At 50.1% G+C, this 16,101-nt stretch overlaps 7 protein-coding genes across 7 annotated transcripts; 3 read left to right on the top strand and 4 right to left on the bottom strand.

Moving 5' to 3' along the window:
- Positions 1 to 1,727: 1,727 nt before the first annotated feature.
- Positions 1,728 to 3,626, bottom strand: AUEXF2481DRAFT_697858 (glycoside hydrolase family 5 protein). The gene is made up of 2 exons (XM_013487554.1): positions 3,239 to 3,626; positions 1,728 to 3,187 (listed from the first exon to the last, which is right to left on the bottom strand). The coding sequence occupies exons 1-2, from the start codon at positions 3,599 to 3,601 to the stop codon at positions 2,162 to 2,164; spliced, it is 1,389 nt and encodes a 462-aa protein (XP_013343008.1). The 5' UTR covers positions 3,602 to 3,626; the 3' UTR covers positions 1,728 to 2,161.
- A 1,403-nt stretch (positions 3,627 to 5,029) lies between these two features.
- Positions 5,030 to 6,473, top strand: AUEXF2481DRAFT_5863 (uncharacterized protein; the record flags this gene model as incomplete). Its single annotated transcript, XM_013487312.1, has 2 exons — positions 5,030 to 5,627; positions 5,677 to 6,473. 2 exons carry the CDS (start codon positions 5,030 to 5,032, stop codon positions 6,471 to 6,473), a joined length of 1,395 nt encoding a protein of 464 aa, XP_013342766.1.
- Positions 6,474 to 6,672: 199 nt separating this feature from the next.
- AUEXF2481DRAFT_5862 (uncharacterized protein) lies at positions 6,673 to 7,506 on the bottom strand (the record flags this gene model as incomplete). Its single annotated transcript, XM_013487311.1, has 2 exons — positions 6,673 to 6,772; positions 6,830 to 7,506. 2 exons carry the CDS (start codon positions 7,504 to 7,506, stop codon positions 6,673 to 6,675), a joined length of 777 nt encoding a protein of 258 aa, XP_013342765.1.
- A 212-nt stretch (positions 7,507 to 7,718) lies between these two features.
- AUEXF2481DRAFT_40954 (uncharacterized protein) lies at positions 7,719 to 8,818 on the bottom strand. The gene has a single exon (XM_013487420.1). It carries the CDS (start codon positions 8,735 to 8,737, stop codon positions 7,910 to 7,912), a length of 828 nt encoding a protein of 275 aa, XP_013342874.1. The 5' UTR covers positions 8,738 to 8,818; the 3' UTR covers positions 7,719 to 7,909.
- Positions 8,819 to 9,432: 614 nt separating this feature from the next.
- AUEXF2481DRAFT_30346 (glycosyltransferase family 4 protein) lies at positions 9,433 to 11,143 on the top strand (the record flags this gene model as incomplete). The annotated part of the gene is made up of 3 exons (XM_013487370.1): positions 9,433 to 9,707; positions 9,759 to 10,873; positions 10,926 to 11,143. 3 exons carry the CDS (start codon positions 9,433 to 9,435, stop codon positions 11,141 to 11,143), a joined length of 1,608 nt encoding a protein of 535 aa, XP_013342824.1.
- A 176-nt stretch (positions 11,144 to 11,319) lies between these two features.
- AUEXF2481DRAFT_47283 (uncharacterized protein) lies at positions 11,320 to 12,852 on the bottom strand (the record flags this gene model as incomplete). The annotated part of the gene is made up of 1 exon (XM_013487470.1): positions 11,320 to 12,852. One exon carries the CDS (start codon positions 12,850 to 12,852, stop codon positions 11,320 to 11,322), a length of 1,533 nt encoding a protein of 510 aa, XP_013342924.1.
- A 392-nt stretch (positions 12,853 to 13,244) lies between these two features.
- AUEXF2481DRAFT_80612 (uncharacterized protein) lies at positions 13,245 to 15,582 on the top strand. Its single transcript, XM_013487512.1, has 4 exons — positions 13,245 to 13,800; positions 13,849 to 14,167; positions 14,220 to 14,988; positions 15,046 to 15,582. The coding sequence occupies exons 1-4, from the start codon at positions 13,734 to 13,736 to the stop codon at positions 15,424 to 15,426; spliced, it is 1,536 nt and encodes a 511-aa protein (XP_013342966.1). The 5' UTR covers positions 13,245 to 13,733; the 3' UTR covers positions 15,427 to 15,582.
- The last annotated feature ends 519 nt before the right edge of the window (positions 15,583 to 16,101 follow it).

The raw sequence follows: 16,101 nt of genomic DNA, 5'->3' as shown, positions 1-16,101 counted from the left end.
GCTTCTATCCTCGCAGCTCTGGGCTTGCGGGATTCGTGTATATGCTGTAAGTTCCTTGACTTTAAACCCTAAGGGCTAAGCACATGATTTAAGCTCACTACATCTTAAATCCCTCGAGACGTTGAATCCTACAATGTACGTGCCGGTAAGTTACCTACACCTTTCTACGACTAATTTGCTATTTGGCGGAGCAGCCTTTCCCTCGCGTTAACACATGATCAAGTCGTATAATGGCGGTAGAAATGGACAGCATATCATCTTTTGGTACCGCTTCTTAAGTAAACCAGGCAAAAGGGGCAAGCGCCGCTATCAAATCCACATTGCTAACGAGACGACACGTTGGCTCCAAATAACTGGCAGAGTTGGCAATAATGTCACAATCGCCATTTTTCGAAGCCTTAATGACTAAGGCCAAGTACCTCCCACTAGTTCCTACCGAAGTGGAAAGGGAAGCCGAATTTGTCAAGCTCGACTTCCCAAGTGGACGAATGTCAAGGAGAATGTTGCCACGCCTCAAGGAACTCAGCAGGACCTCACTTGATGCAAATATTGCTTTGGCAACTGTGAAGAAGACTTAGGTAAATTCTCGACAGTACCTATGCGCCATCGGTAACTGTTGTAATAACTCAGGCAGAAGGACTACGGGCGCTCCTTGCAACAAGGTCGACGGCCAGGAAGGCTCTGGCAAATCCTCCACAGTACCCTTGCAACATAGCCAGCTTCCGAGAAGATATTGCAAAGGAGTACGGGCGCTCCTAGCTCTCGGCAAAGATCAGAAACCCCATATGCCCGCTTTGCAGCATAGCTAGCTCTCGATAAACCCAAATGAAAGGACTACGAACGTCCCTTACAACACGGCTGACTCTCGGCAAAGACCAAAAAGCCCAAATGTCACCTTCGCAATATATATAGCTTCCAAGAAAGTCAAACGCAAGGACTGCGGACGCTCCTCGCAACAAGGTCAACTGTCAGGAAGGCTCAGACAAAATTCTCTATACTAATGCTGTAACATAGCTAGCTCTCGAGAAATTAGACGAAAGAAGTATGAGCACACCTCGCGACGCGGCTGGCTTTGGGCAAAGATCAGAAAACGGATGCCCCCTTTGCAACATAGCTGGCTCTCGAAAAAATCAGACGGAGAGGTAGATTCTGGGCAACTTGAGTACTGAAATTGAATCCTCAGAGATGTTGATTGGAAGCCCTTGAGATGCAGCTCGCGCGCAGATGCAGGTGAATGCCGCATCCCCCATTGCCTCCAGGGTGGTGCGCCAAAACCACAATGACATTGTCAGACGCTTCAATTACCACAAGAAGGTCGCCGACGGACGTATTAAGGTGCTCGAGTCATCCAGCTGGAGACTTTGTGGCGGCTATCACAGAGAAGCATATATGGAGGAAGATCTCCCTCGCAACCTCAAGGATGACGAGTCTCCTTCGGCTGCAACCTCAGTCGGCAATTCGGATCATGCTGTCCTCTCAGGCCACAATCTCGAGGAAGATATGGTTAACAGGAGAGAAAACCTGTGGGGGAACTATGCAAGGCAAGTAGACAGCTTCCTCCAATATCAACGATCGTCATTTGCGCCTGCTGTCGAAAGGCAAGGTTATTTTGCCAAAGGCAGAAGCTGTCCTTGGAGGACCGGGGCGAGAGGCCTTAGTCGATGAGGACGATGTCTTACGAGGCTCTTCGGCAGGAAGTCGTGATTCCGATCTGGCTCCCACCACGCTCGACTTGGACCTGGAAAACATCTTGCATTTACACAGCTACATATGCATTAGAGGGCTCGACTCATGGAGAAGTAGATTTAGAATCTCCAAGGATGGCGCTCAGAGATACAAGAGAGCTGTCGAAATGCACAGTCAAATTCGATTTGCCCGAGATTGTCCTCGGAGAACATCGAATGGCTGCCCTCCGACAACCCTCGATCTGAATCTGAAAATTATCCTGCATTTCCACAGCGACATATGTGTGAGAGACATCTACGCACGGAGACTTCACCTCAGTGTTCGGCCAGGCACATAGAAGGAAGACAGCAAAATCCGTTTGGTAACTTGTACCGCAATTTAAGTTTATATACTGTCTTCTCTATGCTCGACTATAGAAGTAAAATATGTACAAGGAAATTTGGTGGAATAAAGGCTTCTCTCGTCAGGTCACAATCTAGCAGTAGCTCTGATCGAGGGTGTTGGAAACAACACCAGCATCAGCAAGACCCTCCCATGACCAGTAGTCCTGGAGCTTGCCCTCACCATCAACAGTGTCTCTGGTGTTCAACATCTTGCCGTTCCAGAAAGCACCACCGGAAGCGTACTTCTGGTAAGCGTAGACCTGGGTGTCGTAGAGAGTCTTTCTGTTGTCGATAGTGTTGTTGTAAAGAGTTTGGAGGGACCACTCGCCAATGAAGACAGGGAACTTGCCGTCACCCTGTCCGATATATTTTGCTTGTCCACATACCGCGGCGGGAACATACTGAGAGTAAGCACCACTGGCAGCAAAAAAGTAAATGTGCGAATCGATGACCAGGTTAGTTCCAGCGGCGTAGAAGGGTGACCAGAACTGCTCGCTGAAGAAGCTGTCCTGGAGCATAAGAGGGATTCTCTTGTCGACCTTAGCGATGCGAGAGAAGACTCCGTTGATGTAGGTGTTGATCCAGTTGACACCGTCGTTGGTAAGTCCAGCAGGGGTAGCGAAGCCAGCAAAGTTGTCACTAGCCTCGTTGATAGGAGCAATGGTGAAAGCGTTCTGACGACCAGATGTCTTGATGAAGGTCAGGATAGAGTCAATAGCCTTGAAACTGTAGTCGAGGTTGGTGCTGTTTTGGAACCAAGCATCGTGGCCGAAGGCTTCACCAATACTCAAAGTGTTCACACCGCCAGGGAGCGAGTGAAGGCCAATGATGACGTGCATGTTACACTTGTCGATGGCATAGTTGGTCAGGGCTCTGAGGTAAGCCTGCTGGTTACCAGAGTAAAGCTGACTACCAGGGACCTTAGTCCAGGCAGCATAAGTGGTCGGGATGCGGAGCGTGTTAATGTTCTTAGCGCACATCTTATCGATGTCGGCAGTGGTGAAGAAGGAAGCGTAGCGTGCCTCGAGCTTGGGTCCGCAGACTGCAAAGCCTACGTTCTGGCACCAAGTCCATTCATCAGGGAATGATCCCACGTTGGCAGCCCACCATTCAGTATCCTATATAATCTTAGTAAGGTGTTTCAGAGCAGTCAGATGGGTGAGAAATACGTAATTCTCCTCAATCTCTAGCCAGGCACCTAGGTTGACACCGTTGGCCTTGTAGGTAGACCAGTTGATATACTGTTTTCCAGGCTTCGACCAGATGCAGTTTTGGGTAAAACGCTTGGCAGCAACCTCGATAGCCTGGACAGTCAGAGCGACCGAGCTGATGATCTGACCATGCTGGTTGGCGTTGGTCTGAAGAGTGGTTCCGAGTTTAGCGACCTGTTGGGCCAGACTTCCGGTGATGGTGGAGGTCACGGTGGTGAATACATTGTTTCCGAGACTGAGAAGGTCTCCGATCAAGCTGGGAGTAGGGGCAGCAAGGACTGCAGAGCCAGAGACGGCGAGGAGAAGGGTAGAAGGTTTCATGTTGTAGCGAAAGTGGTTGGTAGAGTGGTATACCGGTAAAGAGAGGATGATGAGATGAGATGATGAGATCGATTTTGGACGTCGAACCAGGCGATATATATATTAAAGCACTCAAGATACAGAGAGCGACTTACCTTGCGATCATCGAACTAGATATTTTCCTACCTGAACATATTGAGGTGTTTACTTAGGGCAGGAGAGCCTGACAGAAGGGCGTAGCAAGCCCATACCGCTGAACATTCATCTCTAAGGACGAATGCAAGACTCAATTTAGGGCAGCGAAGCTACATTACTGATTTCTGCGAGAGCGCCACGTTCTAGAGAGCGGTAGCGAGAAGTTGTAAAAGTATATCAAATGGTGATGCCGTTGCCAATGCTTCCAGAATCGGCTGAAAGCTTCCAGCCTCGGTTCACCCATGCTCGCCCGAGTTTAGCCAATTCCGGGGAAGTTGTTGACAAACTGCTTGAGACATTCTGACTGCCTCGTGGGATATGTGACTGTGCGATTTTACAAAACTTGCCTCTCACTCAAAAAGCATCAGCTTGAAGTTAGCGGTAGCGAGCGATGCCTCGCGATCGTCTACTCCAGTACCATGCGAGTGCCGCGAAGTGTTGCAGGACGGTATAACACCAGCATTGGTGCATTTGCAAGCCTCAGCGTCTAGACAAAGTCTATACAAGCCCGCGGCAACTACTAGGGTGCCAGCCCTGCCAGAAGCCGGATGGCATGTCAAAGCATCGGACCGCTCGCACATCCCGCGAACAGAGGGCTTGTTCTTATGACGCAATTGCAAGCGCTTTGCAAACAAGGAGGACTTCGGCAGAGACGATGAGGAGAGGCCTCCCCGTGTGCAAAAGACTGTCAAACTTGTAGCTGTCCCAAGGCACGAACATCTTCAGATCTGGAGCGTTTGCACCGAGATACATCTTCTCAACGACTCCCTGTATTAGGTATGTCCATACGAAACATAACTATGCCTTTCTACAGTTCGTCGTTGCCCCGCTTTGATCATTGTGGAAAGAGGATGTGGCAATATTCTGCACACGGGGAGGGTGGACTCTGTTGAGGCGATCGAGATACTACCCATACTGCGGGGAGCCAGGCCGATCTCGGACCGAGCAGTCATGGCAGAACATAAATCGCTATGCCATCTACACGCTCGTACAAACACTACTGGAGTGTCTTGATCAGCAAAAACGGTAGTATCTTGATATTGGTAGCAGCAATCATGACCACAAGGTGCCACTCTATCACCACATCCAGCCTTGGATGGTTTTGCTCTATGTGGATGTTTCTGGAGAGCACCACGCATAGGTATGATGACGACATTGTCGTCAACATGTAAGCTGCTCTCAACTTCTACACAGCAACCACCTACCTCAAGGCTTCCTTTCTGTACTACATCCTCAAGTAAAATTCATATCATCATGTCTCCAATCCGCATCGGTATCATCGGTCTTTCCACCAACTCCGAGGGCACCAGCTGGGCCAGCGCTGCCCATCTGCCTTATCTCTTGTCAGAGCAGGGTAAAGCCCACTACGAGATCAAGGCTCTGTGCAACTCATCTGTCGAGAGCGCAAAGAAGTCTATTGAGCACTACAAAATCCCTGGAGATGTCAAGGCTTACGACTCCGCAAAGGACTTGGCCGACGACAAGGACATCGACCTCGTTGTATGCGTCGTTGGTGTCGAGAGACACTACGAGTTGCTAAAGCCCGCGGTTGAGGCCGGCAAGAACATCTACACCGAATTGCCTCTTGCTTCCAACATGGATCAGATCAGAGAGTTGGTCTCATTGTCTGAGAAGAAGGGTATCAAGACCATGTTTGGTTCTCAAGGTCAGGCAGCTCCTGTTGTCAAGGTTCTTCAGAAGGTCATTGCCGATGGCAAGATTGGCAAAGTTTTGAGCACTTCGCTTAGCGGTTGCACTGGCATCGCTGGAGGTGCAGCTATCCCCACTGGCTACAAGTACATTGTCCAGAGAAAGGCAGGTGGTAACCATGCCACAATCTTCTTCTTGCACAGTAAGCCAGACGTAGCCATTGTATTTTCGAGAAGATCTAACACAGACAGGCTTCAACTGCTTGCTCGAGATCTTCGGCGAGCTCGAGTCATTCGACAACATCATGGGTATCGAGCGACCTCACATCAACCTTATCGACATCAAGAACCAGGGCAAGGTCGTTGACAGTATTACTAAGGACACACCCGACAACATCTCACTTCACGGCCGCTTCAAGTCCGGTGCTCTCTTGAGCTACGAACTTCGCGCTGCCGCTCCCTTCCCTGGTGAGGCTGGTGTCAGATGGACCATCAACGGAGAGAAGGGCGAGATTCTGGTCACCTGCCCTTCTGCCATGTTCGACATCAACCACGAGGGTGTCAAGATTCAGCTCCACGAGTTGAGCAAGGACAGCGCAGAGGACATCGAGCTGCCTTCTGACAACCTATCTGATCTCAAGCACCCTTCGCAAAACGTCGGTAGACTCTACGAGGCATATGCCAAGGGAGACACCAAGTCCTACTGTGACTGGAAGCTGGCACTCAAGCGTCATGAGTTGATTGAGGAGATGTTCCAGAGAGGCGATGGAAGCAGGCCTTATGGAGAGAAGGCCACATATGTTTCTAAGAACGGCTCGTCGAGCGGCACATCAGGCAGTAGCATTCAGGACAGCACCGCTGAGGTTGACGCTGATGCCCAAGGTACCATCTTTGCCGACCGAGAGGTCAAGCCTCGCGAGATCACTCGTGAAGCTGGATCTGGAAAGGCTCAGACTAGCGTCGACGCCCTTGAAGCTGAAGGCTTTGGTGCCTCTTCTGGTCCCAACGACCTGAGCAGTAACGGAGGAAACCGCGATCTGGCATCATAGGAGGATGAATCAATATGTTATAGCACACGAGCATGAAGATATGTAATGAATCAAAAGTCAAATGAAAACATTCCAAGGAATATTCTCCCTGTACACCAACGATTGCTCTTCTAGAATGGATGACCAGACGACCCAGGGCGAACGTCCGCACAGCAGGAAGAAGAAGCGGTTAAAAACATTATGCTATTGTAATTCAAATCTAGTTCTTCTTGACATCTTCCTCTGCATTCTCCACCACGTCGACCATGAAACCACCTCCTAGCAAAATAGCTGGCTCGTCGATGCTGTGGTGCTCGTAGCTATAGTGAAACGTCAGTACTCCATCCGTGCATCGAGAATGACTTGGAGAAACATACCTCAAAGTACCCACACCACCAGCATCAAGCAACATGCTCGGGTTATCAGCAATATTCTTGTTGATCCACCTTGCCGCGAAAGCTCTCAGAATATGTCCATGTGCCACGATCAACACATCATACGGCGGCGCCTCAGACTTTGGTTTCCCAATAACATCCTTGTGGTACTTTTCCCTAATCTCTGCAATCACAGCATCCAAACGCTCTGTAATCTGCTCAGGACTCTCACCCCCAGGACACCCATCCTTCCAAATATCCCACTTGTGCAAACCTTCCTTTTCCCTCTGCTCCCCAATGTATTTGCTCGTCAAGCCCTCATAATCGCCATAATCCCATTCTCTTACACTCTCCGTGACTTGGACTTTTGCATTCGTCTTTATGTTACCATCATCATGTTCCGCACCCTCGTTCCACGGCATGGGATCTTTACAGCCAAGGTTTAGAAGCTCGAGGGTGCGTTGGGAGCGAGTGCGTGGGGAGACGTAGATGTGAGCGAGGTTTTTGGGGACAATCAGACGGTCGTCGCCGACGAGGGCGTTGCCAGTTGCGCGGATGCGCTTTTCGCCGTTGGAGGTGAGGGGGATGTCCGAGGTGCCCGTGTGTCGGCCATTGAGGGACCATTCGGTTTCGCCGTGGCGGATGATGAAGACGCGGGGGGTGATCTTTTTGTCGGCCATGATTGATGCAGAGACAAGATTGAGAGAGTGAGTAGAGACTGAGAGTGAAGAGTGAGTGTTTATTTTGTAGATTGGTGGTTTCTGTCGCGGGGTCGCCGGCTCGATGAGGTCGATATGCCGCTACGTCATACTGAACTCGACTATCTTCTAGACCATGCTGACCTAACGGAGTATACATTTGGCGCATCAATATTCTCACTCTTTCTCTTCTACTGTTGCGACTAATACCAATGAGCAGTGGGTCATAATGATCGTTGATTTTTGCATACTGTACAGTATGCTCTAGAAATACAGTGTGGTAGCGTACATGTCCAAAAACTGCTTTTGGCCTGAAGATATATTGTCGACAAGATGAGAAGCCTGATAATATGGGTGCAATGTTCAGAACGCTGATCAAAGACATCTAGCCTTGACGTTTTAGAGCTGGGCTTGCCTTGTTGGGAAGCATGTCCTTTGCAATCTCCTTGGAACGCTGCATTCTAACAGGTCGCGCGCAAGCTGTGGGTGCCGGATATATGGGTTTTGTGTAGGTCAGCCAACGCGCTTGTACATTATTCGTGGCCATATTGGTGATGAAGTAGAGCAAAAGTCCAGCGGGCATCTGGGAAGCCGGAATGATAGATAGCATGGCGAGCGTCATTCCAATCCTCTGGATATTTGTTGGTTTCGCTCGCTCTCCGTCATTTGCGCTTGCTGCACCAGCTATGCGAGGTGAGAAGTATATGCTGGCGAAAAAAGTACCGCTGAATATTACGGGCAGTGTGAAAGTGGGATCTGCCATTGTCAAATCCGGACACCAGGAGAATCCCTCAGTCATCATGCTCGGGTCAAACCAAGCAGAGTTCGCATGACCCGCCAACGCCTGCGAAGCATCTTGAGAAATAGCAGTCTCATGCAGCGTTGCGTTGGACGGGACCAAGTCTTGGGCAAACTCAGGCGATTCGGGTAGCTCGACATGATCTTGGCTGGTTGCTGCGTTGGAGGCAGAAGCAGAGACAGGGGTAGAGGTAGATGCAGGAGCAGAGGCAGGGGTAGAGGTAGAGGCAGGAGCAGGAACAGAGGCATTTGACGAATTCTCGATGGGTTTCTCAGAATCGCCCTCTACAAGAGATGTTGGGAGTAGCCAACTCAAAGTCCAGTCGAGAGGACCGAGAATAAACTTCAAGAGGCCCTCTCTAGCACCCATCATTCTCCTGAGACCGTCAGAGACCAAGACTGTCGTCAGAAACATCATAAATCTATGAGGCACAGGCAGTCGATTGAACAGTGCCCGTTGAACCTCAGCTCTCCTTTCCCACGAGCGGAGAAGCATGCAGACCTCTTTGACGCCTGGCACAGGGAAGGACTTCTTGCTAAGTTTGCGCCTTTCAATGCTCATTCTGGCGTCTACCAAGGGTTGTATCTGGGCACGATCAACCATCTTCTCGCGCAACGGACGTTGGAGAAAGGGGTAGACGATGAAAGATCTGATCAAGACTGCGGATAAGGGTATGGCAGCAAACCAAGGTAGACCAGTAACATGAATGCTTTCCATGAAAGATACGGGCAAGAGGGCTGCGAAAGTCGCAGCATCCGAACATTCGGCGAACACAGCGCCTATTGAATATTGACGAGCGGCATAGGGACTGCAGAAGACTGGTGGGCGACGAACGGGAAGCATGCGATGAGCATGCCTTGCTAACAGGACCATTGCCCAGGACTAGGCAGTTGGCTTAACAAGTGAGAAACATGCAATGCCGACGATCAAGATGGTTCAGATAAAATGATATTTGCCATGTTGCCAAGGCGAGCGACGCGGGCCGAAGATGGCGGGCCAGGGTCAGGGTGGGCTGATGCAGGCGAGTCAGTGCAGGTAGGAGCTGTGGCCGATGTGTACGCAATGGTCAGGTAACAAGTGGACACAGTCGACATGAAAGTCATACAACAATGGCTGGATTAGCGTTGCTTTTAACACTGGTGGCAGTGGCCATCGGTGTGTCGTACCTAGCGTTGCCTTACTTTGGACGCTTCATTGCGCAGAGCATCGGCTCGACAGTGCGCTCCAGGACACTTGGCCGGAGAGAGCTATTGCTCAAGAGAGCCAACGATGACGAGTCCACTTCGGCTCCCACTCTGAACAAGGATCGTCTGGCCAAGGGCGAGTGTCATGGGAAGCCGACACACGAGTGGGACGGTGTAATAGGCTTCTTCCACCCCTTCTGGTGAGTTGTCCAAGCATTCGACATGTCGCAAGACACTGACAACAAGCATAGCAACGCAGGAGGAGGTGGTGAGCGAGTTCTCTGGGCAGCGATCCGTGCGACCCAAGAGCGATACCCCAAGGCGCTCTGCGTAGTCTACACGGGTGACCACGACGTCGACAAGGACACGATGATTGCGAATGTCAAGAACCGCTTCAACATCCCCCTGCACGCCCCTCGTCTCACCTTCCTCTACCTCAGCACTCGCGACTTCCTCCTCGCCCACCACTGGCCCTACTTCACGCTCCTCGGCCAGAGCATCGGCAGCTTGCTTGTTGGCTGGGATGCCTTCAATCTGGTCGTGCCCGACATCTTCATCGACACCATGGGCTATGCCTTTACAGTCGCCTTGTCGCACTTCCTCTTCCCCGACGTACCCACCGGCGCCTACGTTCACTATCCCACCATCTCTACCGACATGCTGGGAAGCCTTGACTCTTCGGGCCGTGGTGTCAATGCAGGCTCGGGAAGTGGTTGGAAGGGGAAAGCCAAAAAGGCCTACTGGCACCTCTTTGCCCGTCTGTACAGCTGGATTGGTGGCGAGATCGACGTTGTAATGACAAACTCCACCTGGACTCAGAATCACATCAAAGCACTCTGGGGCCCGACTCGCCAAAAGAGACGTTGGACCAAAGACGTCTCTGTCGTCTTCCCACCAGTCGCCGTCGAAGAGCTGGAACAAGAGGTCGAAGTTTCGGAAGAGTCGGAAAAGAGCAGAAGGAGGGATATCCTCTACATCGCACAGTTCCGTCCCGAGAAGGATCACCAAAACATCATCATGGCATTTGCCGAATTCTTGCGCGACCGCAAGACTGACGCAAAGGATACTCCCAGATTGGTTCTCGTGGGCTCTGTGCGTGACGAAAAGGATAAGATGTTGGTGTACAAGTTGCGCGTGCTGGCGCGCGAACAACACATTGCCGACCACGTCGACTTTGTAATTGACGCAAAGTGGTCGCAAATCTTGGACCGTCTGAGGACGAGCTGGGTCGGTGTCAACGGCATGTGGAACGAGCACTTTGGTATCGGTGTCGTCGAGTACCAAGCCGCTGGTTTGATCTCGGTCGTTGATGACAGTGGCGGCCCCAAGTACGATATTGTGGTTCCCATTGATGGAAAGCCTACCGGTAAGTCTTCGTTCCTCCTACGCTTGCTACTTGTACTAATATGCAATCATAGGCTTCCACGCAAAATCGCCTACAGAATTCGCCAAGGGCTTTGCAAAAGCACTGGACCAATCTCCATCAGAAACACTGGCCATGCGCAAGCGAGCGAGAACAAGTGCCAAACGTTTCTCTGAAGGAGTCTTCCGCGACAGCTGGAATGCTCAAATGGATAGACTGATACAATTACGCGTTACACCGAGAGGAGAGCGCCAAAAGTTGAGATTGGAGTAGAAAAGATAGACTATTAGATTAACGCCATGTCATGCTCATCCGTTCTGTGATATACCACTTCTATGTTTTGTATGTTTTGTATCTTCTATGTTGTATTCTATGTTCTATACATTCTATATTGTATTCTATGTCATCCTCCCGCTAATCGTGTTATTCTATATCATTCCAGCTTCTCATTACAACTCATGCTCCTCGGTCGTCGCTCTAGGCTGATTAAGACGACCACGCTGCCACTTCCTCAACAACTTCAACGCCTTCATCCTCATCGAAGTCTGCTGACCCTCGTCACTATGCTCAAACGCCTTGTCAATCTCCTCCAATGTCTTGCCCTTCGTCTCTGGCATTTCGGTCGCACAAACAACCACAGTCAACAAACTAGCAGCACCAAACATGAAGTAGATTCCCGAACTCGAATGCTGCAAAAACACCGGAGTGGTAAACGCAACGACAAAATTGACCACCCAGTTTGAGCTCTGAGCTAGTGATGTAGCGGGTGCTCTGGTCTTGGGGGACTGGATCTCTGAAGCGTAGATCTTGATTCCTACGGCCCAGGTTGCGCAGTAGGTGAGGGCGAAGATGTAGATAAGGACGATAACGACCCATCTTGCTGCTCCGTGGTCGCCGTGAACTGTGCCAGAGGCGTAGAGAGCGCCGATGATGAACATGGTTCCAGAGAGGAGGATGCCGCCGACAATAGTAGATGTCCTACGGCCCCATTTGTCTGCTAGCATAAAGCTCGGGATAGTGATGAGGAACATGAGAAGAGCGGAAACACCTGAGGCCAGAAAAGATGAGGTCGCGCTGTTGAGACCTGCTTGTTGGAAGAGCAGTGGTGCGTAGTAAAGCACACCATCGATTCCTGACAACTGCTGCATACCCATCACAAAGCAGCCTAGGAAAGTACGCTTGCGGGCACCCTTTGAAAACACAGCGAGCCAAGATGTATGCTGTGCATCGTGTACGCTTTGACGTGAGCGAATAGGCGTAAGAGCCAGACTCTCGGGTTCTTGAATGTTGAGGTTTTGGTTCTGCTGCTCGTTCTTCTCGCGCTCGGCGTCTGCGAGACCCAGTCTGTCCCACGCGTCATGCGAGTCTTCCATACGACCTTTGCTCTTGAGCCATCGTGGTGATTCGGGCAGGAAGAAGAAAGTGAGCAGAGCGTAGGTGAAGGCAAGGAAACTCTGCAGGGCAAATGGAAACCTCCAGGAGAAACTAGTGTTCGAGCTTCTGACCGTGCCATAGCAGACAAAGTAGCCGACCGCGATGCCCATAGTGACCAGAAGCTGTTGCACACTAGCCAGTACACCTCTTTGTCTTGCAGGTGCAATCTCACACACATACACGACCAGTGTGCTCAAGAATAGTCCTTCGCCTACACCGGTTATGCAGCGTCCTACAAAAAGCATGGCGAGGTTCTGTGCACCTGCTTCCAATGCAGTTCCTGCTGCAAAAATCAAGCCGCCGAGAGAGCAGGTGATGATGCGGCCCATGTAGTCTGCGATGTTGCCGGCGAAGAAAGACGTCAACGAGGCAGGTATGAGGATCGAGGAGACCAGGATACCGTGGATCGTCGAGGAGAGAGGGCCGAATGAGTCCAAGAAAGTGGGCATGGTCGTGATGGGACCGATACATCCGGTGTCTAGTCCGAACAGAAGTCCTCCGACTGATATAAGTGCTGAGCACAGGATGTACGGCGCTGGAAGGCGCATAGCTGTTGTCTTCATCATGAAATAGCTCTGCAAAGCAGACAGTGCGAATAGTGTTGGACGCAGGAGAAGAGGTTAGATCAGCACATTCGAATTTTAGTCTGCTATCTTTAAATGCCTTCTCAGTATCTCATGGTCGGCCTACCTTCGTCCTCACCTTGAATCGCCTCTACACTGTGGAGTCTCCCATGGGGATAAAAAATCATGATAGCATTTTTGGGTGGGCGGAACGCTCTCAACAGAGTCATTGCTATTTTCGAGGAAGGTTTCCCGAGCGGATGAATACCGAACAGGAAATTCCGCTGAGGCGGTGAGTCGGGTTGACATTCTCATGATTGAATTTAGGCAAAAGACAGCTCGAAGGGTCAAGATCTTTGACAGCTGCGTCGATTTTTGGGTTGTCGTCTCACTTGCAAGACAGATGACCATCAACCTCGAACAAGGAAGGTGTGGTCATGGTAAGGCGCGGTCCGATCGAGTACGCGACGTATCCCCATCCAACGCCTTTTTCGCGACCGACCAGAGATAGACAAAGCTGCAGCAAATCATGAGTCCCTGCATCATCAATCTCATGGAGAATATTTAGCACATTCTCAACTTCCCTGGCAATTATCCTGCTTTTACTCCAGCCGTTGTGTATAGCCTTCTCGTGATGGAGCTGCAAGTCAAGATACACAAGCAACTGATCGATCTTAGTATGCGCGCCCTGCCCCGCAGAGGAAGCAGTGCGGCGGGCTGGTGGCTGCATATGCCGTCATTGCTCTAATCAATGTTTGAACAAAATCACTAGACTTTCCACCCATTGGAAATCCTCTCCCTTTCGTTGTCTCTTTTACAAAGCTTAAACCGACATCTCTGCTGAGACAGAGAATCTAGCCATCAAGATGGACAAGGTCACTCAAGTCGTCATCTTTTCGTCGACAGCAATTGCCCTCTATGGTTACGATCAAGGTAGCTAGCTTGAGCAGCAGAATGAAACCAACACTGACCACGTTCCAGGTATGATGAGTCTGATCAACACCAATGAAGACTATCTCAGCACCATGGGCTTGCCTGAGGAGAGTCCCATTGTGGGTCTCATTGTAGCTCTGTACTACCTGGGCACCGCTGTTGGAGCTGTCATCTTCTCCTACCTGGCAGACCGCTTCGGAAGAAAGCCTGCGCTATTTGGATGCTTGGCCATGTCTTCTCTTGGAAATTTGATCATGTTTGTTGCCGGCTTGAAGTTCTCACAAGGAGCTATTATCGTCATGATTCTTGGTAGAATTGTCATGGGTCTGGGTGTAGGTGGTGTCGATGCTGTGGTTCCCGTTTACAGGTAAGTATCTTATTTCGATCTCGAGATAGGCTTTGACTGACTTTTGAAAAAGCTCCGAGCTTTCCGAGGACGAGGCCCGTGGAAAGGCACTTGCCCAAGAGTTCCAGATGAACATCTTTGGTCTGAACATGGCATTCGCTATCAACCTTGGCTTGACTGTTGCTCTCGGTAAATCCAACCAGTGGGCTTGGAGACTTCCCATCATCATCATGCAGGTCTACCCTGTTCTACTCATGTCGTTCATCGGTATCCTCCCCGAGTCTCCCAGATGGCTTGTTTCCCACGATCGCAAGGACGATGCCAAGGCAGCACTTGCCAAAATCTATGGAGAAGATCAGGCACAGGAAACTCTGGACAATCTCGTCGAATCCAATGATAACGAGTCTTCCAAAAATGTCACTTACACCGACATGCTCTCTCCCGGACACGCCCAGTTCCACCCAACCATGGTCACTGTTATGGGACAGATCAACCAGGCACTCACAGGATATGGAGCTGTCTCAGTTTATGGTCCTCAGATCTTCGAGCTGCTTGGATTTGAAACGCGCATGTCTGAGTACCTGACTCAAGGCAACTACGTCTCTTACTTCATCTTGATGACATTTGCATGGCTTCTGATTGACGCTGTTGGTCGTCGTAAGATGTTGCTCGGAGGATCAATCGTGCTCACTCTCTGTTTCTTCTTGCTCACATTATTTGGAGGTCTGGCTTTCAACTCCGAAGACCTTGGTATTCCTGACATGGCCGTTGCCATTCCTGGTATTGTAGCCCTTTACGTGGGCACGGGAGCTTTCGGCATTGGCTGGCTAGCAACCATCTGGGTAAGTTTGACCCCGTAGAGTTCGATGTCGAAAGGAAAAATGCTGACCAACATCTAGCTTATTCCCACGGAGATCTTCCCAACAACTGCCCGCGCTCAAGGCACAGCTGTTAGTGTCGTTGTTTGGGGATTGGCCAACTTCGCAGTCACTCTTCTTACTCCCATCTTGTTCAACAATCTCAATTACTGGCTCTTCCTCGTCTTCGCTTTCTCGAACATGTTCGCGGGTGTCTGGACTTACTTCTACCAGCCTGAGACTGGTGGTCGTAGCTTCGAGGAGAACCAGAAATTCTTCGAGGAAGCCAAGAAGTCTGGTACTTGGAGAGTGGGTGCTGTTCTTGACGGCGAGTTCAAGAAGATGCCTTACCCTAACTCGGAGGATGACGAGAGCGAAAACACACCTTTGTTGAGAAGAGTGAGGGATCAAGTCTCGGCTTGAGTCTAGAACGAAGTATGGTCGCAGGCCCGAAAGTTGATGATTGAATGACGATATGGTGATAGTGTTGATGGATTATGATTGCAAGACGATAAAAATAGTATAGAAGTAGCTACATACAAAATTTATTGGGAGATACAACCTCCCTTTTTATAGAACATTGATACAATCTTCAAATTGCAATTGGATTCATAATTGATAATGTGCTTGTCCTTGCGTGCTGGCCTTTATGTTTCTCGAACTCTGTTTGGCTACACTGAGCACCCTGACCCTCGTACGATCAGTAGTTACCTCCTCGAAATCGTTGTCCCTTTTTGACTGTACCATGCTTTCTCCTAACACGAGGCCTTTAGAACAAGTCTCTGATTCATTGGGGCTAAATCCTTCGGGGAGCGATGTGTACGTTTCTCCAAGAGCTATGGACTATGTTTTCAAACGTTCTGAGCCAAGATCTCTCTAATAAATCGCGAGGTCATGGTAAAACCCTTACTACACAAATGTATTATCCTAAATAGTGTTCAAAACTCTAGACTATTATAGCTTCACGCGCTCCATATCTTTCTAATACAAAAGCTCAAGAAAATTGTCATTTAAGAGGTAAGATGTGCTTGTTGGTCGTCGAGGCTGTCTTTCCTAAATAAGAAAATTGACTGACGTCAGGGCCCTTGGTTTCGATTA

The sequence above is a fragment of the Aureobasidium subglaciale genome (genome assembly GCF_000721755.1).
Source record: "Aureobasidium subglaciale EXF-2481 unplaced genomic scaffold scaffold_13, whole genome shotgun sequence".
Lineage (NCBI taxonomy): Eukaryota > Fungi > Ascomycota > Dothideomycetes > Dothideales > Saccotheciaceae > Aureobasidium > Aureobasidium subglaciale.
Note: the sequence above shows the minus strand (reverse complement) of the source record. Positions and strands in the feature narration are given on the sequence as shown.